Source organism: Mus caroli, chromosome 15 (genome assembly GCF_900094665.2).
Source record: "Mus caroli chromosome 15, CAROLI_EIJ_v1.1, whole genome shotgun sequence".
Taxonomy (NCBI): Eukaryota; Metazoa; Chordata; class Mammalia; order Rodentia; family Muridae; genus Mus; species Mus caroli.
This window is the reverse complement of record NC_034584.1, coordinates 79,006,858-79,030,234: the sequence shown is the minus strand read 5'-3', so window position 1 is coordinate 79,030,234 and position 23,377 is coordinate 79,006,858. Positions and strand designations below refer to the sequence as shown.

The window sequence follows — 23,377 nt, the reverse complement described above, 5'->3', positions numbered from 1 at the left end:
TACTGCTGTGAACAGACACCATAACCAAGGCAAGTCTTATAAAGGACAACATTTAGTTGGGGCTAGCTTACAGGTTCAGAGGTTCAGTCCATTATCATCAAGGTGGGAGCATGGCAGCATCCAGGCAGGCATGGTGCAGGAGGAGCTGAGAGTTCTACATCTTCATCTGAAGGCTGCTAGTGGAAGACTGCCTTCCAGGCATCTAGGGTGAGGGTCTTAAGCCCACACCACAGTGACACACCTACTCCAACAAGGCTACACCTCCTAATAGTGCTACTCCCTGGGCCAAGCATATACAAACCATCCCATTCCACTCCCTGACCCCCATAGGCTTGTTCAAATACATGAGTCTATGGGAGCCATATCTAGACATAGAGTAATAAAAAAAGTACAGTTAGTCCAACTTCCAAGTCCCCATAGTCTATAGCAGTCTCAACAATGATTCAAAGTTCAAAGTCTCTTCTGAGATCCATCCAATCACTTAACTGTATCCCCAAAGAAAGACAGGAAACCAGCTGGGCAAACTCCAAACTGTGCATCTCCATGTCTGATGTCAAAGCAGTTTTCAGATCTCCAACTCCTTTTTTATCTTTGTTGACTGCAACAAAGTTCCTTTCCTGGGCTGGTTCCCCTCCCTGTTAGCAGCTTTCCTCAGCAGATATCCTAGAGCTCTGGCATCTCAAAAATCTTGGGTTCTCCAAGGCAACTTCAGTGTTACAGCTTCTTGTTTCAGTGTCAGGGATACATAATCTTCATGGCTCCTCCAAAGGATTGGTGTCTCTTCTCCAGCTCTGCTCTCTGTAGCACTCTAAGCTCAGGTTGATACACTCTACAGCTGCTGCTGTGGTCAAGGGTCGTCATCCCATGGTACTGGCATCTCCAATACACTGCTGTTTTCTGCTGTAGCTAGGCTTCACCAATAGCCTCTCATAGGCTCTCTTCATGGTACCAAGCCTCAATATCTTTGTATGACCACTTCGGTCCTGGGCCATCAACTACAGCTGAGGCTGCACCTTCACCAATGGCCTTCCACGACCTCTCACAGAGCCAAGACTCAGCTGTTCTTCATGACCCCTTCATGTTTCAAAACCAGTACCACCTGGGTGACTTTTATACATTACCCAGTCCAGCTGCAGCACGAGGTACAACCTTGGCTATCTCTGGAACATAGCTTCTTTGTGCTCTCAGAAAACACTTCCCAGAAGATTTCACCTCAATGATGCTGGTCTCTTCTTAATCACTGCTAATTTCATAGCTCCAGGTAACCAGCATCAACTGTCCCAGTAGTCCCTTCTATTTTTCACTCTAAAGCCAGAGACACATGGCCAAAGCTGCTGAGTTTTGCTGCTTGCAGGAGCTGGAAAATGGCCCCTCTTGTTCTATTACATTATCAGTAGCTTCCTCATTTCCAACTCCTTCACTAACTAAGCTTGGCTATCCTGGATCTTGCTCTGTAGATTGACCTTGAACTCAGAGATCTGCAAGCCTATCTCCTTGGAGTAAAGGTGTGCACCACCATGCCTAGATCAAAATTTAGCTGTGTAGGATTTTGCCCCAAAGTCCCAATCACTTAATTTAATCTCCTTGATTCTGCTCCATTTCACTTCCTGGTGCCCTTTAATACTTGAACCATATATTTTATATTTTTCCTTTCTAAGTTTGCTATACTTGTTCAACATGCTCTTTTCATGAGACTTAACCAGAGAACAGAGACTCTGCTGGGCTTTTTTGCGACTTCCTTTGTCAAAGCAATTAATGTAAATCTCTTTACTTTAGCCTAAGCTAGATGCTTCATACAAGGGCAAAAAGCAGCCACGCTCTTTACCACAATCCCACAAAAACAGTCTCTATGCCATATACCGAAATTCTTCTCCTCTGAAACTTCTCGGGCCAGGTCTGCATAGTTAAAATCACTCAGAGCAACAAAGTTTTTTCTCCACATTCCTGGTAGGGTGACCCATTAAGCCTCATTTAAAGCATTGCATTGCTTTCCAAATCCAAAGTCCCAAAATCCACATTCTTCCAAACAAAAGCATGGTCAGGCCTATCACAGCAATACCCCAGGTCCCTGGTACCAACTTCTGTGTTAGTTAGGGTTTTACTGCTGTGAACAGACACCATGACCAAGGCAAGTCTTATAAAGGACAACATTTAGTTCGGGCTGGCTTACATGTTCAGAGGTTCAGTCCATTATCATCAAGGTGGGAGCATGGCAGCATCCAGGCAGGCGAGGTGCAGGAGGAGCTGAGAGTTCCCATCTTCATCTTAAGGCTGCTAGCGGAATACTGGCTTCCAGGCATCTAGGGTGAGAGTCTTAAGCCCACACCCACAGTGACACACCTACTCCAACAAGGCCACACCTCCTAATACTGCCACTCCCTGGGCCAAGCACGTACAAACCATCACACAGGACTACACGGAAAAACCCTGTTTCAAAATGAGGAATAAAATTTAAAAAGGAAGAAAACCCCTCCAGCAACAGTAATAGTAAGGCAGAGAGGGCAGCGAGATGGGTCACTGGGTAGGGATGCTAGCTGCAACTGACAGCCTTGGGTCATCTCAGAAACCCACATGATGGAGGAAGACAACCAACTCCTGACAGTTGCCCTGACCTCCATACACCGGCCATCCCCTGCCACAAAATAAATAAATGTAAAAGAGCATGTTTTAAAATTTATTTTTAGGGCTGGTGAGATGGCTCAGTGGGTAAGAGCACCCGACTGCTCTTCCGAAGGTCCGAAGTTCAAATCCCAGCAACCACATGGTGGCTCACAACCACCTGTAATGAGATCTGATGCCCTCTTCTGGTGTGTCTGAAGACAGCTATAGTGTACTTACATATAATAAATAAATAAATAAATCTTTTAAAAAAATTATTTTTATTTCACATGCATTGGTGTTTGGCCTGCATATATGTCTGTATGGGGATATGGGATCCCCTAGACCTGGAGTTACAGACGTCTGTAATCTGCCATGTGGGTGCTGGGGATTGCTCCCGGCGTTACTGGAAAAACAGCTTTTTTTTTTAATATTTATTTATTTATTACATATAAGTACACTGTAGCTGTCTTCAGACACACCAGAAGAGGGAGTCAGATCTTGTTACGGATGGTTGTGAGCCACCATGTGGTTGCTGGGATTTGAACTAAGGACCTTTGGAAGAGCAGTAAGGTGCTCTTACCTGCTGAGCCATCTCACCAGCCCAAGAACAGCTTTTTAACCGCTGAGCCATCTCCCCTGCCCCAACCATTATATATATATTTGTGGTGCAGAGTGATAAAGACATTTGACAGTGACCTCTGGCCTCCATTTGTGCGGACGTAGGCAAGGCCACCCGCTCTTGCATGCACATACTATAAGAACTGTGGCTAGGGCAGTAGAAGCTGTCCTGCTTTACTCTCCCATTAACAAGCTCTTATGCAGCCTCTGCACACAACAGGAGCTGGGCACAGTGCGTCCCACCTGCTGCTCCAGCTGCTTGTGCTTGAGGCTGAGATCAAAGGATCCTTTGAAGCCAAGAGTTTGATCCTAGACTGGGAGACACAATGGGACCTTATCTGAAGGCAAATAAGTATAGCCTTGCATTTAGTAACCTACCAGCAATGTTTAAGTATACAAAAGGCACTTGGGGTGTGGCTCAGAGGTAGAGTGCTTGTCTAGCCTGTGCAAGGTCCTGTGTTCCCTCCCAGCACTGTCACAAGAATAAAAGAGAATATGGGAGGATAGCAAAGGTTATGTTTGGCCAGGCAGTGGTGGCACACGCCTTTAATCCCAGCATTTGGGAGGCAGAGGCAGGAGGATTTCTGAGTTCGAGGCCAGCCTGGTCTACAGAGTGAGTTCCAGGACAGCCAGGGCTATACAGAGAAACCCTGTCTTGAAACACCTCCCCCCAAAAAATAAATAAAAGGTTATGTGTACAGATGTTCAGCTGTGTACATAGCGATTTAAAGATGGATGCATCTTGATGTCAGTGGGCATAGAGACATAACTGAAATCCTGCCACAGCAAAGGATGAGGAATATCTGGGAGCCATGATCCCTCTAGCGCACTCAGATAATGACGATATGAGTACCTGCAACCACTTCTTCCCTTGAGTGACAGACTTCCACACCCATTGCTCCTGCTGGGCTCTGTGGATACAGCCTAAGCAACCTACATGGACCGTCCCCAGTTCCTCCAACCCAAGTTGAGGTGGCATTATCACATCCCTGGTGGCCCTGGCCTGAGCCTGTGAGTCCCACCCCCTTTCCCGACATCTCATGGCCACTCCATCACCATGAATTTTAGCCCCCATCGAATTACATACACTCCCACCTGGCTCCCATCTGCTCTGTTCTATGCTGGGCTGTTCGTACCTCCTGCCCAAGTTACTGTGGAGCCTACACTTGCCTCAGGGGTCTCCCTGTTCCAAAACTTCTACGGTTCAAATCTAGAAATGTGTCCCAAAGGTTTATTGTTAACTCCTGAGCCTCAAACAGAGGCGGTACTTGGTTTGTGATTGGTTCATGAGATGGAATTAATGGATGGTCTATGAATGTGACCATAATGTGACGGGCTACTGGGACTCAATATTGGCTGTGAGATGTAGCTGCAAGGTCTCCATCTTTGAGGTGTGTTCTTTAGAACCACATCTTGTCCCTGGTCTCCCCTCCCCCTTTCTTCCCTGTCTCTCTCTTGCACCCGATCCTTCTTCATCACCACAAGATTGCATCCTCAATCCAGCATGCCCTCTCTATCATGACATTCTGCCTCATCACAGGCCCCAAAGCATCAAAGCCAAGTAATCATGAACTGAGGCTTCTGAATCCACAGCAAACTAAAAAATGCCCTCTTTTCAGTTGGCTTTCTTGGGCATTTTGTCATCACAACAGAGAGCTCAGGGGAACCCCATCCTCCACAGGGCAGCCAAGTGGGGTTCATTGTTCCCAAGTGGGAACTCTTCCGTGATCTGCTGTCACACTCAATAAAAGCCACTGCCGCCCCACAGTGGAAGACCTCACGGCCTCTGGCTCACTGACCTCATATATCTCAACTCTCTCACTCTCACACACTCTTGGTGACCTTGAAGGTGCCAAACACTGGCAGTGTTGTGTCTACCCCATTCCTGCACACAGCAGTGTCCAGTGAACCAGGGGCTGCTGTTGCCAGACTCCTCCCTCCCTGTATTAGTCAGGGTTCTCTAGAGTCACAGAACTTATGGATAGTCTCTGTATAGTAAGGGAATTTGTTATGACGACTTACAATCTGTAGTCCAACCCCTCAACAATGATCAGCTGTGAATGGGAGGTCCAAGGATCTAGCAGTTGCTCAGTCCCATGAAGCTAGTTGTTTAAGCTGATCTTCTGTCAAGGTAGATTCCAACAGAAGTGCAAGCAGTCGAAGAAGACCCAACCTTCCTTCTTCCAATGTCCTTACGTAGGTCTCCAGCAGATGGCCCAGATTAAAGGTGTTTACCGGCATGCCTGGATTTGTTTTGTCTCAGGCTGACCTTGATCTCAGAGATCTCCTTGCCTTAGTCTCCAGGGATTCGAAGCCACTATGCCTCAAGATTTCCATGCCTACAGGACAGTGGTGGCACTTGACTTTAATCCCAGCACTTGGGAGGCAGAGGCAGGTGGATTTCTGAGTTCAAGGCCAGCCTTGTCTACAGAGTGAGTTCCAGGACAGCCAGGCTACACCGGCTACCCTATCTCAAAAATAAAATAAAATAAAATAAAATCTCCATGCCAAGATCTAGGTCAGAAACTTGTATCTCCCAGTCTTAAGATCTGGATCACAGGTGAGCCCTCCAATTCTGGACTGTAGTTCAGATAGAATTCCAGATAGAGTCAGGTTGACAACCAGGACTAGCCATCCCACTTCCCTTGCACTGTGCTGGGAGGGGGAGGCTCAGATGCCTTTCTGCCCTCCAGGGGCTCGTTCTTCATTCACACCCATCAGTGGACCATCACAAGTCTGCGCAAGACTGCCATAACAAACGGCCACACGCAGGGTGACTGGTGAGTGATAAAAACCTACTCTATATGGATTGGGAAGAGAGATCAGGGTGCCTGCATGGCCTGGATGCTGTGAGCCTCAGTCCTTAGCTCTTTTCATGGCCTGTGGTAATTTGGATATGCTTGGCCCAGGGAGTGGTACTGTTAGGTGTGACCTTGCTGGAGGAAGTGTGTCTCTGTGGGCTTGGGCTTTAAGACTCTTGACCTAGCTGCCTGGAAGCCAGTCTTCTCCTGTCTGCCTTCAGATGAAGATGTAGAACTCTCAGGTCCTCCTGAACCATGCCTGCCTGGATGCTGCCATGCTCCCTCCTTGATGAATAATGAACTGAATCTCTGAACCTGTAGGCCAGCCCCAGTTAAATGTCCTTATAAGAGTTGCCTTGAGCCGGGCATGGTGGCGCACGCCTTTAATCCCAGAACTTGGGAGGCAGAGGCAGGTGGATTTCTGAGTTCGAGGCCAGCCTGGTCTACAGAGTGAGTTCCAGGACAGCCAGAGCTATACAGAGAAACCCTGTCTCGAAAAATAAAAATAATAATAATAATAATAATTAAAAAAAAAGAGTTGCCTTGGTCAGACTGGAGAGATGGCTCAGCAGTTAAGAGCCCTCTGTTCTTCTAGAGGTCCTGAGTTCAATTCCCAGAAGCCACATAGTGGCTCACAACCATCTGTAATGGAATCTGATGACCTCTTCTGGTGTGTCTAAAGACAGTGACAGTGTACTTCCATCAAATAAATAAATATTAAAAAAAAAAAAAAGAGTTGCCTTGGTCATGGTGTCTGTTCACAACAGATAAAACCATAACTAAGACATGGCCAGAGATCTTAAGGCTGGCCTTTATATCCTCCCCACCCCTCCTCCACATCCCTTTTTCTCAACAGGTCTCTCATCTAGCCCATATTGTCCTTAAACCAACTATGTTGCCCAAGCTGATCTTGAACTCCTGATCTTCCTCCCTCCTCTCCCTGAGCTCTGGAATTATAAGCATGTGCCACCACGCCAGCTCTGGGGTCTTTTCTAAGAACATTGATCCCAGAGGTGAAGACTCCACCTTCATCACCAAACACTCTCCAAAGGCTCCCGTCCTAATATCACCCACTGAGAGTCAAGACTTCAGCAGGTGAGTTGAGGGTGAGGGGGCACAGACATGGACTGTTCTGCAGTGGACTGGGAAGAAGAGTCTAGTCACTGGGGCTACCACTAGTGTGTGTGTGTGTGTGTGTGTGTGTGTGTGTGTGCGTGTGCGTGTGTGTGTGTGTGTGTTGCCTTCCTTCAGCTGTAAGTAACGTTCCTACTGTAAACAGCTCCAGAGCACCCCTTTCAGTGATGAGGGGTGGGCTGAGACGTGTTTTGCACTCCCCACACAGGGAAGCATCTTGGGATGTGCCTCAGAAAAGTGTGTCTTTCAAACCCAGACCCTGGTCAGGGACCGACCCTTTATACGCATGCATGAGCACAGGCAGACTTGGTGTCCTCCCTGTACATCCTGAAGCCTCTTAGGCTCACTCTGTGATAATCTCGTTCACCAACATTTCACCTTCCTGCTGGTCTGGGGACCTAACATGTCCATCACCTTGTTCAATTGCCATGTGCTATTTGAGCTCACTAAGAGGCTGGCTCTGGAGATTAGCTCTCATCCTGTCCTGTTTCAGGTTCTAGGATGATTAGCTAGAGTCCTCCAAAGCCTTTCATCTGGGGATGGACATCCCTCTAACTATGACAGGAAAGATAGAACAACTTGGACATAAACCATTCCAACAAGGGTTACTGCTGTTTATCCCAAGGTATAAAGATGCCTGCAGTGGGAAAAGGAGGCTGGAGGCTCAGCCATAGAGAGAAGGGCCAGTTGGGAACTCCAGCTGACTGCCTCAACTTCCCCAGTCAGTTTCTGCTGGCTATTGAGAGGGCCCACTTTGATGACATCATCTCTCACTTGGAAGCCTCACCTGATGGGGTCCTCCACCCTGCCCAGGGCTTTCTGAGGGATCCCCAAGCTGGCTGCTTAAAGGGCTTTCTTTGTTGGTTTCCACTGGCTGTTTTCAGTGCCTGATTTGATAATGTTTTACTTTCTATCTACCTGTGTACCATCTATCTCCTATCTATCATTTACCTGTCTAACATCCTTCCATTTACCTATATAGTATCTATCTCTCTATTTGTCATCTGTCATCTATTATTTATTTATCCATTTATCTATTCATCATCTATCATCTATCATTTATTATATATCTACCTACCTATGGATCATCTATCTTATCTATCTATCTATCTATCTATCTATCTATCTATCATCCCTACTTACATACCTCTTGCTATGCAGTCTTTTATTTGAGCTTGCTATCTACCTAATGAACCCACTCATTCTAAACAAGAAGCAAAGATCATTCTCCAGAGGGCACAGAACAGAACCATAAAGATGCTCTCCCGGAAAATGGTTTAGGAAGCATGTCAGGCCAGCCTTGTAACAACCCTGTCCATCAGCACATTTTACAGATGGGGAGACGAAGACTCGGGGCTCAGGGCTGAATAACAGATTCAGGCAGCTCTCACTATTATAGTTTTGAACACAGTGTCCCCACCTCCTGAGACACAGTGTCCAAGCCCTCAGAGTGACGTTACCCACACATCCATCCCCTGATTCTCCTTTCACTCTGGACATTAACACTTAAGATTTTATTTAGCTTTTTCATGAAGTTGGACCAAGATGTCATGTTTCACATCTGGTCCAGTCAGAGCATAAACACCATCACTGCCAAACACAGGGCCAAGTTGAAAAGTGGCCACGGCTTGGTGCCGGGGTTTGGCTTGTTTCAGTCTTGAAGCTTGCTGGAGAACACCTCTGCTCTGTCTAGGGGTGGGCCCCGGTTCACAGATGAGTACGAAGGCTCTGAAGTCCCCAGGGTCTTGGGGACGGCCTCCTGGGTGATCTGTGAGTCATGTGTCATTTCCCCATCAGAACTGCCCATGTCCCTGGCAGAGAGAGAGAGAGAGAGAGAGAAAGAGAGAGAGAGAGAGAGAGAGAGAGTCAGGATTAGGGGAGAAGAGCAAACCTGGTCTCCTCCAGTTGCCCAGGGCCCTAACTTAGACATTATATTGCCTTCCAGGGCATAATCTCAACAAGCCAGTATTTTTGGAGTCCTTGTTGTATGCTAGACCTCTGGATAAGGGAAGGGCCACCCTACTTGAACTTATACAGATAGTGTTACATCTTTGAGCTGAAGAATTGGACGCCATTGTTCCAAGTCCTCAAAGTGCCCTGATCATCAGGGGAGACAGATCAAAGTCAAGAATGATCACACAGAGTGGACAAGTCCAAATGGAAGACTTCCTGGAGGAGGAGGAGGAGGAGGCAGAGATACTCTGATCCTGAAAGAGGATCATGGGCAGAGAGAGGCTCATGGGATGAAATAGGAAGACTCTGCCCTGAATATTACTATTGCCTCCATTTTCCATATGGGAAAACTGAGAACCTGGACATCTTGCTAAGGTCACTCCAGCAGAGCTAAAGCACGTCTCCTTTGTGGGGTGTTGGGATTAAATCCAGAGCCTCCTATGTACTGGGCAAGTGCCATACCACTGAGCTACACACCCAGCCTAAGAACTGAGATCTGAATGGGCCCGCTGCCCACTAACCAGGATGCACTAGAGTCTGTCCCTCTCCTGGGCCCTTCCCTTGCCAGCTGAAGGACGTGACCCTGAGATACCAAGGCCCTGAGATACCAAGGCTCTGTCTGCTCTCACCAGCACCATGGCAGGTTGCCCCGGCTCAGAGGACCTGGATGCTAAGCCTTTCCTGGGGAGGGTGTGTGTGTCACCCTGTCTCCAGGCTCCTCCCTTTCTGGCTGTGGAACTCACACAAAGCTGAGGATGATGGCTCCAGCGAAACCCACGAGCAGGAAGAAGGGCAGGGATCCCAGAATGGACGTGATGACAATCATGCCTCCACTCCGCCGGCCGGGCCACGTGTCGATGGCCGAGTAGGGGATGGCTGCAGAGGACCACACCCCACTTAATCCCAGAAAATGTCCCACCCTGGATATTTTCCCAAGGGCAGGCAAGGTAACCTGCCTTGGCTGCCTGGAATCCAGGGTGACCTAGGAGCCCAGGGCAGTAAATGCTCTCCCCAGACTTTGACCTGGTGGCTCCTCTGCTTCTCATTCTTTACCATCGGCTGAGTCTTTCTGGTGTCTTCCCCTTTTTGCATAAGGTTAGTTACATGTCACGTCTGGTGACATGGATGGCGTACATAGTCTGAACAAAATAAAGCTGAGCCAGCAGTTCAGAGGGGATGTGGCTCTTCATTATTGTCACCCTTGGGAATGATGGACCAGTCCAACAGTGAGCAAGTGACTTGTGACACTGTCTGTTCTGAGTTCAACTCCACTCTGGTACCCCAACTCTAAGCTGTCCCATATGCACACTGTCCCCAGAGGCCAACCGTTTAGGACCGGGTCCAGGAGTACTGGGCCTGCTGCTGCTGTTAGGTTTCCTAGAGGCATCCCACCAAGCTAACCAGGCGTGGAGATGGAGGTGCCCAGGATGTGAGGGATAGAGCCAGCCAGGTTTAGTTAGAGCCAGGACTCAGCTCCAAGGAGCTCACCCCCCAGTCCACACTTACGCCGGTTGGTCCGGATGGGATCTGACCATAGTGTCTGGTCCTGCACCAAGCCTGTGGACATGTTGACCAGGACATATTTGAATCTGGAAGAAGATGGAGTAAGGGTGACTTTCATCTAACCCGTGCACCCAGCCACAGGAAACAGGCAGGAGGAGGACCATGGGAAGCACACAGGAAGTCTTCCATGAGACAGCTACTGGGTGAGGTCAGGACAAGAGAAGGATGCTGGACTTGACCACATATCCCCCTTTTCCAGTTTGGTAGCATCTGCTCTGGGAAGCCTTCCTGGCTGGGACTGCTGTTCAGCCTTCCTCTGGGAGCACCCCCTTTTAATTTTATGCCCCTGTAGCACCCCTGCTGAGTGTTAATCCACACACGCTTCTGGCAGCTGCAGTCCTTGTGGTCACAAAGAGAATTAGAAAACCAGCCCAATAGCTTCCATCACCAGCCCTTGGATCAGGGCTATGTTTTAGGTGCAAGAATCCCCAAACAAGCTAGTCAGAAGACCCAGAGAGACAATAAGCTCTGTTGTAGCCCACTTAAGTCCCAGTTTAGACAGTGGACTGGATAGTCTGAGGACCAGTTCATCTACGGCCTGTAGTTTAGTGACCCTTAAAATTAAAGCCCCCTTAGGGAGCTGTGGCTATAGTTCAGTGGAGCGGCGCATGTTCAGCATGTGCGAAGCCATAGGAGCACATCCAGCCTTAAGCCAGGCAGCACAGGGGGTCAAGCTTAACCTGGGCTATGTGAAAGCCTGTCTCAAAGCAAAACAGGGGGTGGGGAGGAGAAAGGCAGGGAGGGAGGGAGAGAGGGAGGAAGGAAAGAGAAAAAGAAGACAGGATGAATTTCAAACTGCTTGCAGAGCAAGGTGCCAAGCTGACCCTCTCGGGTCTCTGGGTACCTGCTGCAAACCAGGAAGCCCACCCTCCTGGACACCTGATCCCTGAGCTCTGTGAAGTGTGGCTTCCCCCATTTTGTTCCCCATTTTGTCCCCCATCCTCCCACAGCCTCCGACACCCACCTGTACTCAGTGGCTGCTGTCAGGGGTGGGTTGCAGAGGCCCTGGAAGTTGGGATCCCAAAAACAGGTCCCGTTGTTGCCCACCCTGACTAGGTATGCGTTCAGGATCTCTGAGGCCTGGGTCACGTCTCCAACAGCATCCAGGCTAGGCAAGTCACCACAAGGGGTCAGGTCAAAGGCCGCAGCTTTATAGGGGCCTGACCTCCCACCCTGGGTTTGCCGGAAAGTGGTGCTCAGTGGAACGCCAGCGCTGTCCTGTACAGACATATTCCTGGACATGGCTGCAGAGACGATGCAGGAAGTTAAGACCCTGGCCACTCTAACTCAGCAGCAAGCACTCAGTCACCCATCAAGCACCCGAGTCCAAAGCTGTCCAGGTTGGTGCCGGGCACTAGGATGATTGGCATGTGCTCAGAGGTAACAGTGCAGCTGGCCCGGAAATACCCCACTGTGAGGTACTGGATCCATGTCTCACTCACTGTCTTCTGGTGTCCCTCTAGCTCAACAAACCTCTGCCACCTGTAGCTGTCCTAGATTCTTTTTTTTTTTAAGATTTATTTATTATTATATGTAAGTACACTGTAGCTGTCTTCAGACACCCCAGAAGAGGGCATCAGATCTCATTACCGGTGACTGTGAGCCACCATGTGGTTGCTGGGATTTGAACTCAGGACCTTTAGAAGAGCAGTCGTCAGTGCTCTTAGCCGTTGAGCCATCTCTCCAGCCCGGATTCTTTCCTCTACAAAATGGGAAGGACTGGGATAATGCTAAGGTGAGTGTGGCCGAACCCATACTGCACATTTTCTCTTTACTTCCTGGGTGACCTTGGCCCAAACCACTTGACATCTCTGGCCCCTGGACTTCGGTGAAATAGAAAATACCTCAGGGTATCCACAGATTGGGCGCATGTAGCCAGTAATAGAGGCCTGCTGACAGGATGGGATGCTGGAGATGTTAAGAGGCCGTTTATGGGGTGGCTGGTCCCCAAATTCAGGAGCTTATATTATTGTGGTTTGGGTTACAGGGAGCAATCCAGGGAAACAACCTGAAACAACCCTAGGCTCAAAGGCCTGTGAGATCAGAATGTAGCTTTCCGAACCCCAGAGAGGGGCCCCCACCCCTGTCTTCATCCCCTACTCTACCATAATACCCTGCATGCTGCTTGCAGACAGTGGCTCTAAAGTGGGCAAGGCAGCTGGTGCTAAGCTGGTGCTCAGAAACTGGTGTGGCTCCCTCCCACCAGCCTGGTAAGGGCAGGCCTGGGGCCACAGCCACAATGGTGTCAGTGTGTGTGAGAGCAGTGATAAGTGAGAGCATCCTGGATCTTCATAGACATGCAATATCCCACTCCCCCCCATCTTCCCCCTCTTCCCCGTAGACTGTCAAGTGGCGCTTTTGGAGGGAAGCGGGTCCCTTACCTGAATCGACCATAGCATAGAGGTAAACCTCGTAAGAGCCGCTGAGTGGCTCTGAGCTATCGAACATGCACAGAGGCTTCTCCAAGGCCACCGTGGTGAGGGTAGGGTTGTTGGTGGCAAAGGTCACACTGGCCAGTTGGGGCTGGAGGTTCACAGCTGGGGAAGGCAATGAGGGTAGGAGCTGACCTCTGGGCACTTGCTGCAGGTCCAGTACTGGGTTTGGTCCTCCCAATGGGTCATCATCCCATGAACTTCTCTCCTGCTCCCCTGTGCCCACCTTGCTGGTCATCCTGGGCAGACACATCCCTACCCCACCTCAGTCAGACAGCTGCTGCCCTCTAGCTGTCTCCATAAGGTCTCTCTGCCTCCAAGGGTCCTCCACCACCACCACCACCCCACACACACACACTCTTCACTTGAACGGTCTACCCTAACAAGCAAGCCTCATCCGTTTTCCTTTCTCTAGAACCCTTTGCGGCTCCCTACTGACTTCCCGCATAGTCTCTGAGGAAAGACAGTGAGGTCCCGAAGTTCACAGCTTTTCCATGTCTACTCTCAGCTTCAACCCCTGCAGGCTTCTCCTCACTATCTGCCCCAGCCATAAGGATCAACAAGCCAATGCCAGGATGGACCATCCCTCCCTCTCCAAGAACTTGCCGTTCTTCCTCCCCTCAGTTCAGGGGTCACCACAGAACTGGGTGAGTCTGCTCTCTGCAGCCCCTGTGTGGTGTTCCCTAGCAACACCCATCACAGGATTGAGGCCAGCCCAAGGGTGGGCGCTGGGATTCCCATCAGTTTCTATTACTATAGCTGCTAACATCTGTGTTCCTAATGCAGCCGCCTATTCCTGAACCCCCTAAATGAGATTCCCAGTGCCACTCCGTGTCTCCACTCCCCTCAGGCCTCCCTGGACACGCCCCGGAGGTCTTCTCCCCGGCTTACTCCAGCCACACCGCAGGCATCCGAGAGCCAGCAGGGCCCAGAGCAGGAGCATCGCCCTGAGATGAGCCTTCGCGATGCACTCTGCCTGCCGAACGCCCTGCGGAACGCGCACCTGCTCCCTGCAGCTCCGCTCACCTGTCACCAGCAAGGGCATGCCCCGCCCCTCTCAAACGGACCAATCCGAAGCCTCTCCTTGAGATATTTGCATACAGTCCCGTCCTGAGTTCCTCCCGCCCAGAGCATCTAAAGCTCTGATCCTTCTCTTGGTCTTCTGCAAAGCTCCTAAGGTGTGCTGAAACTAAGCTGAGGTTTTCACAGTGTTGTCAGAGATAACGCAATCTTTGGAACCTCAATTTCTATACTGCAAAGTAGAGATGCTAATCCCACAAGCATCTTTGGGACCTCAACTTCTATACCGTAGAGATGCTAATTCTCATAAGCATGAGCCCATACTATGTGCCAGATACTGATAAAATTAACAGTCATGGAAAAATGAAGTCCTGGATGGTAACTCTGTTCACAAGCCGTACAAGAACAGAGGCCCAGGGAGGCAGGGAAGGGGCAGGAACCTCCTCCTGAGAGGCAACGGGCAATAGTGATGCTGGGCTGGAGTGCAGCTCAGTGGTAGATGCTTGCTTGGTCTAAGTAAGACCCTGAGTCCCCTCAGCAAAACGAAGGGGGAGGGGCGGAAGAGAAGAAAACCTGCTCCTTTGTGCTGTACCTCTTCAGCTGAGGGCTCCTTCAAGCTGAAACTGAACAATACCCAGCCACTGCTGTCAGAACTCTTTGATGTGGATCTCAAATGCAAACATCACTGGTCCTATGAGACACATACGGCCCTAGAAATAGGGCTGATGCCCTGGGTATGCTCTGGGTGAAGAGTGGAAGGGTTGTGGGCCCCCAATCAGTGGTGGGAACAACAAACAAGGTTTTCCCATGAAGCAAGGTGTCTTGACCCACAGCAGAACACCCTGCTGTTGAGTAAGGGGCATTCCCGTTATGACCAACGCGAATGGGGGAGGGGAATTGTACTTTGTGGAAAGTACAGATACTTTGTAGAAAGATGTCAATCTGAATGTTCACAACTTGATTACTGAAAGAGAAAGAGAGAGAGAGAGGCTATTTTTAGATTGACAGATACTACGGTGCTTCTGCTACTGGGGACCAAAAGAGCTAGCAAAACTGTGCCAACTTTTGATCTCTCTCAAGAAGATGGTGCCCGTGAACATGCTGTCAGGAAGCCCTTAAGTGCACCCAAGATTCTGTGTCTTGTCACTCCATGTGTCCTGCAACACAAACGCCGCCAACGTATTTCGCCGAAGAAACGACACGTTAAAGAAAACAAGGGGGAGGCTGCAGACTGCAGAATGTGCCAAGAGAACGAAGGAAGCCAAAGGGAAAAAAAATGCCAGGAACAGATCGCCAAAAGATGTAGGCTGTCCTCGCTGGGAGCATCTGCTTCTAAGTCTCAGTCCAGTCAAATGTACGTCGTTATCAGTAACAGATAAATGATCAGGCCATGAAAAAAGAAATGGAAAGGAAAATGATGGGGGTCCTCACCCAAATTAGCCAGTTCCCTCCAGTGTCAGGAATCTGTGCGCATCTCCAAATGCATCTGAAATCAATTTTATGTGTAAAACATAGGGATGAACAAACCTGGGCAGGGGACCAGTAAATCAGTAAAGTGGGGGAATGGATGCTATGATCATCTATGTAAAAACTGGATCTGGGTGAATTTGCAACCAGCTGTCTCAGGCTCTTCTCAGAGAAGACCCTAAGAACCCTTAAGTCCTGAGATAGAGCCCAGGATTTTCCAGGGAAGTTGTTGGTAGTGGGAGTCGGAGGGCAAGCCTGTGGTATCCAAGCACTGGAGATGCGCTCACTAGAGAATGAGGAAGATTTGGAATGCAGAAAGAACTCTAGGGAGCAGAACAGGACGAGAAAGATGGACCAGCTGGAATGCACTTGCCTTGTAAGCACAGGACCTGAGTTCAAATCCCCAGCACCCATGTGAAAAGCCAGGCACAGTGGCACACCTAGAATCCCAGGGCTGGGGAGGTGGGGACAGAAGGATCCCTAGGATTTTCTGACTGTTTCAAAAAATATGGTATAAAGAGAAGACACTTGATGCTGACCTCTTGCATGCACATGCAGACACACATGTATATGCTTAAAACACACACACAAATAATAAATAAGCAAAATGATGGGTTTTTTTTATTTTGATTTTTTTTGACCACTTAAAGAGCCTTGCTTTACCGCTCCTACCCTCCAACACTCACCTCTGCAGAGAACAAAGTTCAAATGCTTACATTCTGAAACCCACTTCCTGGCAAAGATCCCCCTGGCCCCTTGGAGAGGGGTTAATTCCAGCCTGGGAAGGGCAAGGCAGGAGGAGCTAGGCTTTTTGCAATCAATGAAAGAATGCTGAACATATGTCAAAGTAGCCAGTCTAAACCGGCTGGAAGAGGTGCCCATCGCCCGATCTGGGGAACTTTGAGCACAAAATAAACAAAGGTGGTAAATATTTTACATTTAGCCTGTTTGATAAAATACAAGTCTGTGAGTCAATACTGAGTCTGTACAGAGATGTAGAGATACTGGCTTAATGCAGTGACCTAGCTGTTAGACAGACAGATGGATGGACAGAAAGACAGACAGACAGACTGTGCCTGCCCACAGAGTTTAACCTAGGGTCTATTTGGCAGGAAACAAACAGATCCAAACCGGGGGTGGGGGTGGGGGTCCTGTCTGCCAAACAACAGACCACGCTGCTTCCAAAGTATCTGTGTCCCCAAAAAAGAAAGGACAAAGCAAGACAGGCTGAGAGCCGAGGCTGAGGAAGACTGAGGGCACGTACCCCCTCCACACACAGTAAACTTCTGGTTTACTCATCTAAAAACAAGCAGCCGGACCAGGCATCGTGGCACATGCCTGTAGTTCCAGCACGTGGAAGGAGACAATCAGGAGGAGCTCAAGTTGGAGGCCAGCCTGAGCTGCCTGAGTTTCCAAAGGCTGGGGATTGTAGCTCAGTGGTAGAGCACTTGCCTAGCATGCACTAGGCCTTGTTTCTGCCTCTGGTACCACAGGGATGCACACACAGATGTGCACACAGAGCAATGCATAGTGTACACTATTATAACCACTATAATAAGAAAAATTATCAGCATGTGATGCATATTAGAGAGCAATAGCGCATAGAACTTAAATTTCTAGGCTGGTGCAATGGCTCAAGCAGTGGGGAAAGGTGCTTGCTTCAAAGCCTGAGAACTCAGAGTCTGTTTCCTGGGATCCACATGATGGTGAAACCAGCCTGTGAAACGGGCCTGCCGTGGATAGGTGCGTTTGGTTTGGTTTGGTTTGGTTTGGTTTGGTTTGGTTTGGTTTGGTTTTTCCAGACAGGGTTTTTCTCTGTGTTGTCCTGGCTGTCCTAGAACTTGCTTTATAGACCAGGCTGGCCTCAAACTCAAAATCCTCTTGCCTCTGCCTCCCAAGTGCTGGAATTAAAGGTATGTGCTATCCTTGCCTGGCCAGATACAGAGATTCTAAATTGAGGCTTGAGTCCTTCACTTTTGACTGTAGGACTATTAGAACTATGGACCACAAGAAACTGGAATCCTCTCCCACCCCAGCCCCTGGGAATCTCATGCTGACAGAAGACAAATCCTACAGCCTGGGCTGACCAGAGGCGACACTTCTCCCCAGGACAGAAGCTCCTAACTTGTCAGCCTACCTTATAGAAGTGACAGCAATAGATCAATGGTGTGTGGAACCTTGACACAGACTACTTATATCTGCATAGCGTTGGCCTTTACTTAAACACTAGCCTTACTTTAAGACCCCTAAGATGAACCTGGGGCCACTGAATCTGTGTCCTGCTACCCACTGCAGTCATGTCAAATAAATATCAGAGTGTTTTGCCTTGATATGAATTTGGCAGCTTTAAATGCCTTATGAATGGCAGGAGCTTGAATCTGACTTGTTGGACCACAGCCTGTGTCCCCAAATCTGGTAATGGTAAAAGGGGAAAGCTGCTTCCCACAACACTGTGGCACCTATAGACCTCTTACTCCCAATAATAAGTGTGAAGGTCTCACTAAGTAGCTCTCACTTGCCTGGAACTTGGGATGCTAACCAGGCTGCCCTGGAACTCCGAGGAATCCACCTGCTTCTGCCTCCTGAGTTGCTGGGATTAAAAGCACCAGTGACTTTTCTTTATTCTTTTAAAGATGTTCCATGTTTTATAGTGCTGGTGTGGTTATGTGAAAGGGACAAGGGTGAAGTGTCCTGAGTCAGATCAGAAAAGGAAGGATAAAGAAAGTGTAGCATTATGTCAACAGTTGTAAATGGAGAAGACTTTGCACACTGCTGTTCTTAGCAGCATTCCTGCAGGCTTGGCATTTTCAATGTCAAAGTGTTGTGGGGGAAGGGCTGGGTGTGTAGCAGAGTGCTTGCCTGGCATGCCTGAGACTGGGCTTACTCCAAGCAATAAAAAAGGGGGGCGAGAGGGAAGGTTGGGGGGATGTTCTGTGCTCTTCCTTCTCTGGGGGCTCAGTTCCCCTCTGTGAGTGGGGTGGGGTTGGACACTCCTGGGTTCTGACTTACAGGGTAGACAGTTTACCCTAGATACCTAGAAAGTACCCAGCGACAGGCACTTCGGAGCAGGGGTGGGGTTTTCTACAGAAATTTTTAGGAGCTGATATTTCTGGCTTGGTGGTTGTTTGTGCACCTGGGCTCTTCCGGGGTCCTCGGGGTTGATCTCACTGGTGCGAGAGACCGTGCCTGCAATCCCCTGAATTCTCCAGGCCCCGCTGTTTCCTATGAGAAAAACAAACAGAACATCTTCTCAACAGCCCCTTTCGCCCAAATAAGGAGCGAGCGTTAGGGGATAATGTTTAAATAATAATCCACAAAGGTCCAAGCATGCTCAGCAAAATAAATAAAGCAAACAGCCCTCCGGTCTGAAATCAGGGCTCCTCTTCAAAGCCTCCGACTTCGGTGCTTGGCTGGGAGATTCAGGGGAATGTTGTCAGCAAGTTCACTAGGGGGTTACCGGTGCTGGTCTCAGCGGAGGAATTGATGGAAAGAGAATCCCTAGGCAAGTGCCACTCCATGCCAGAGAGCCACAAAAGACAGAGAGAACCAGCCAAGATAACCTCCATGACCCTGTTGTAGCCACGCCCCCACGTAAAGGCTTCAACCGCTTCAGGGCTGGTCTCTGACCCTGGGGTCATGGAGGCTGTGGGATTCTGCTCCTCTTAAGAAGAAGACACTGTGGGAAACAGGGACCCCCACTCCACACTAAGTGTGCTGGAGGCCCAGAGTAGGGAAATCAAAAAGGCAGAAACGTCTGAGGGGCCCATTTGGAGGAAAACTGGTATTTATATTGCTAATATGTTTCGCTTTCCCCTTGAATTCCTCACTGGCTGTTTTCCAGGGAGGTACAATCTTTCCAGTCTCTAACTCTTTCCCCAGAGGCCCCATCCTATCGGTTCAGGACACAAAGCCTAAGGTAATGCATATGTTGGAACTCAAATTCCCTTTTTCTTTCTTTTTTCTTTTTTTTTTTTTATTTATTTTTCCCTTTTTCTTGTTATGGGCTCAGCGACAGAGCCCACTCACTGTCTTTGGCTTTGAATGTTAAGATAAACAGAGAGCATCTATACAAGTAGGAGCCAGCTGTGGAAGACACAGGCCTAGTGCCTCCTGCACGTCCTGATTCTCTGCTGAGCTCTAACTGAACTTCATGTGGGGAATAGACCATAATGGTTTGTTTCTTACAACCCAAGGGAGGAAACTCCAAGTCCAGGCTTCCAACGGTTACGGATCTTGCTGTGAGTGACTACACGTGGTTCGAAACAATCTCATCTCTCCCTTGGGGCTCAACCTTTCAAAAATACACCAACAAACTCTCTGACAGCACAGCAAAAACATGCATGGCTCGAGCTGGAGAGATGGCTCAGACGTTAAGAGCACTGGCTGCTCTTCCGGAGGACCTGGGTTCAACTCCCAGCACCCACATATAACTTCAGTTCCAGGGAATCGGACTCCTTCACACAGACACACAAATATACAAAACACCAATGCACATGAAATAAAAATAAACTAAGAAGCAAAAGATGAAAAACATGTATGGCTCTTGCAGAGGACCCAAGTTCAGTTGTCACCCATGGTAGAATCGGCGTCACTGTTCCAAGCAGCTCCTATAGGGAGAACTATCTTGCCAGCAGTGGGTCTTTCAGATCCAAGAGCAGGAAGAACCCCTCCAAAGCAGACACAGGGGCTTGTGACAGTGACCCCCGGTCCCATGGGTACATAAGCTTATTAGTACCAGGTGAGTGAATATGTAGGGTTTTTGTTGTTGTTGTTTTGTTTTCCGAGACAGGGTTTCTCTGTGTATCCCTGGCTGTCCTGGAACTCACACTGTAGACCAGGCTGGTCTCGAACTCAGAAATCCACCTGCCTCTGCCTCCCAAGTGCTAGGATTAAAGGTGTGTGCCACCACATTTAGGAAGAAACTCTTTACTGGAGGTGATGTCACACACCTTTAATCCCAGCACTCAGGAACCAGAGGCAGGTAGATCTTCGAGTTCAAGGCTAACCTGGGCTACAGAGTGAGTTTTAGGACAACCAGGACTACCCTGAGAAACTTTGTCTCAAAAAAAAAAAAAAACCAACAACATAATAACAAAGAAACAAAAAAGGGAAGATCTATTGTCAAGTTCATCTCAGGTCACACCAGACACCAGTGCAGGTTGGCCCTGGAGCAGAAGCCAGTAGCTTAGAGTTTGTAAGTGTATTTTGAGACCTCCGGCAACAGGTCGCCATTGATGGGTTAGATATGGGGTTCCAATAAGGGGAAATCAGGATCCAGATCTGGCTGGAGGAGTCAAAGGATGGCATTGGAATCTGCCAACTGACATAGGACTGGGGTGAGCCCAGATCCGGGGTGGGAATCGAACACCTACAGTTCCCTTTTGTGCCGAGGAGGACCTGGATTCCAGGGGTGGAGGTCAGATGTCAGCGATCTTCTGCTCATGCCTGTGTCCAGTGGATCAGGAGCTGATTCTCAAACCAGGGCCAGTCCCTGAAGGCAACTTTTCCTGAGCAACGGCCGCAGGTAGATGTGCTAAATGACAGCTTGATGTTAAGTATCCTTTATGTGCCAGTTGTGCCTGCTGCCCCATCCCATGCTAGACATGGAGAACGGAGAGATGTCAGAGTCGCCAGGGCTCTGAAGAAGCCTACGTGACAAACCAGAAGGGCGTGTGGGTGGGGATTGGCAGGCTCAACCACTGGTAGGAAGTGGTTCAACCAGTGGTAGGAAGGTCAGCTTTTCTGGGTTAGCAGGGCAAAACTGGTTTGCCATTGGCGGGAATGAAGATCAGACAACAGTCTGTCTGTCTGTCTGTCGTTATCTGAGAGGTCTGGAAGCCTAAGGGCCTGAAGCCCTTTCCTGACATTCTCGTCTCCCCTATCTGCCAGTTATCTCATCACCAGGGCTCCGCAGGCCCCTTATCCTGAACCAACCTTAGTGGGTCAGAGCCAAAAGAATGAATGAATTGATTCTCGGAGAATATGAGCTCAAGAGACTGTGGCAGCATCCTCCAGACCTACACAGGTTCAAGGCAGATATGGCCCCAGCAAGCTGTGAAATGGGAAATAGACCCAGGGTCTCACCCCTAACCAAGAAGCTATGTGTAATGGTTAAACCTGGCAAAAGAACAATTACTTTTCATCAATGGATTATCACCAGGTCTATTAACCACACTTCAGGGTAGCCCAGGAGTAGGTGGCTGACTACTATCATAAAATGAACTCAGTGGTATTTATGTAGACGATTTATGTCATTTTGCTCTGTCTGGACTTTTTTTTTTTTTTTTTTGTCTTACTGGGCTTTTGCTTGTATATTTTAGTTTCTATTTTTGTGGTTTTGTGGAGAGGTTTTGTGAGTGCTTCTTGTTTGAGTTTCTTATTTATCTATTTATTTCATTGGTTGGTTGGTTTTGTTTTCTTCAAGACAGGGTTTCTCTGTGTATTTCTGGCTATCCTGAAACTCACTCTGTAGACCAGAGAGGCCTTGAGCTCACAGAGATTTGCCTGCCTTGGCTTCCCAAGTCCTGGGATTAAAGGTATGCACCACCATTGCCAGACTCGTTTTTTTTTTAATGAGAAAGAGGATATCGAGTTGGGTGGGTGGGATGTGGAGAGGATGGGGGGGGGAGTGTGATCAGAATATATTGTATGAAAACATTTTTCAATTTTATACACACACACATATCCCACACAAACTATAGTTTGATTTAAAAAAAAAAAAAAAGGAATTATTGCAGGTTCTGGAAGCTCTCAGTAACCCAAGGAGGCAATCTGACTGTCTCACCCTGGCTGCACTGGGCTAAATGCCACAATGACCTCTCCTCAACTCTTGAGAGCCTTGCACCTGGCCCTAGGCTGCAGCTTGCTTCTGTGTGTTCTTATTCCCTAGGCTGTTTTAGAGGTTCCTAGGTGCAGCAGAAAGAGAAGATGGGTGGGGTGTCCCATACTAGGCACCCCAGAACCCTGTCCATCTGGGGGCACTTCCTGGCTGGCTATAAGGGGCCTCCAGAAACCTCTAGATGCAATGACCCCATGGTGATTTGAAGAGGAAACAGAGGACAGAGGTCTAGAGATGTTATCCATCCAGCTAAGTAGGGTTTCTGCAGGGTGGGCTCATGACATGTGTTCTTGCGTTTTTTCACTACCCTGGCTAACCTCAGACTCTCTAAACACCCTCAACTCAGGTGCAGGGCAGCAGGTCTGACAAGATCCTTTCTGATGCTGCCCTGAGGAGACACTTCCTGCTGTCAGAACACTCAGCAGCTTTAGAATTAATTAGTTTTCTGTTTCATGTCCTTGTTTGTCCTCAGTCAACCTTCTATGCCCTTATAAACCTTAAAGTCTTTCCAGACTGGCTCGGAAGGGTCCAAGTGCATGGTGTGGCTGAATGCATAAATGACTCTGGGAAAGTCCTCACAATTCCCCCGTACTATGCCCTTATTTTAAAATGACCATCATTTCTCCTTTGTAGTCTGCTAGATTGATAAGACAATGCATGGGTCTAGTGCTGCTTGCATGTAATCCCTGCACTGGGGGGGGTTAGAGACAGATCCTGTCTTAAGGAACAAAACACCATTCATAGTTGTGCAAGCAATTTGCTGGTTAACATAAAGGAGGGGGTTGGGTGGGAGAGATGGCTCAGTGGTTAATAGGTGGTACTCCTCTTGCAAAGCAATGGGGTTCAGTTCCCAGCACCCACCGAGTGGCTCACAACTGCCTGTAAGTGAAGCTACAGAAGATCTGATACCTCTGGCTTCCAAGGGTACCTGCGCTGAGAGTAATTTAAAA

General features: G+C 48.8%; 1 protein-coding gene across 1 annotated transcript; it reads right to left on the bottom strand.

The window, feature by feature from the left end:
• Nucleotides 1-8,642: 8,642 nt before the first annotated feature.
• On the bottom strand, nt 8,643-14,132 carry Upk3a (uroplakin 3A). The gene is made up of 6 exons (XM_021184172.1): nt 13,994-14,132; nt 13,052-13,207; nt 11,635-11,914; nt 10,614-10,696; nt 9,851-9,983; nt 8,643-8,965 (listed from the first exon to the last, which is right to left on the bottom strand). The coding sequence occupies exons 1-6, from the start codon at nt 14,043-14,045 to the stop codon at nt 8,806-8,808; spliced, it is 864 nt and encodes a 287-aa protein (XP_021039831.1). The 5' UTR covers nt 14,046-14,132; the 3' UTR covers nt 8,643-8,805.
• Nucleotides 14,133-23,377: the final 9,245 nt, after the last annotated feature.

What these genes read in the sequence shown, in the direction of transcription:
- Upk3a (XM_021184172.1), bottom strand. Translation starts at nt 14,045, where the DNA reads ATGCTCCTGCTCTGGGCCCTGCTGGCTCTCGGATGCCTGCGGTGTGGC. An exon ending in ATGCCTGCGGTGTGGCTGGA is followed by an intron (nt 13,208 to 13,993) that starts GTAAGCCGGGGA and finishes TGCCTTCCCCAG; the next exon opens with CTGTGAACCTCCAGCCCCAA. An exon ending in TCCCATCCGGACCAACCGGC is followed by an intron (nt 9,984 to 10,613) that starts GTAAGTGTGGAC and finishes GGTCCTCTGCAG; the next exon opens with CCATCCCCTACTCGGCCATC.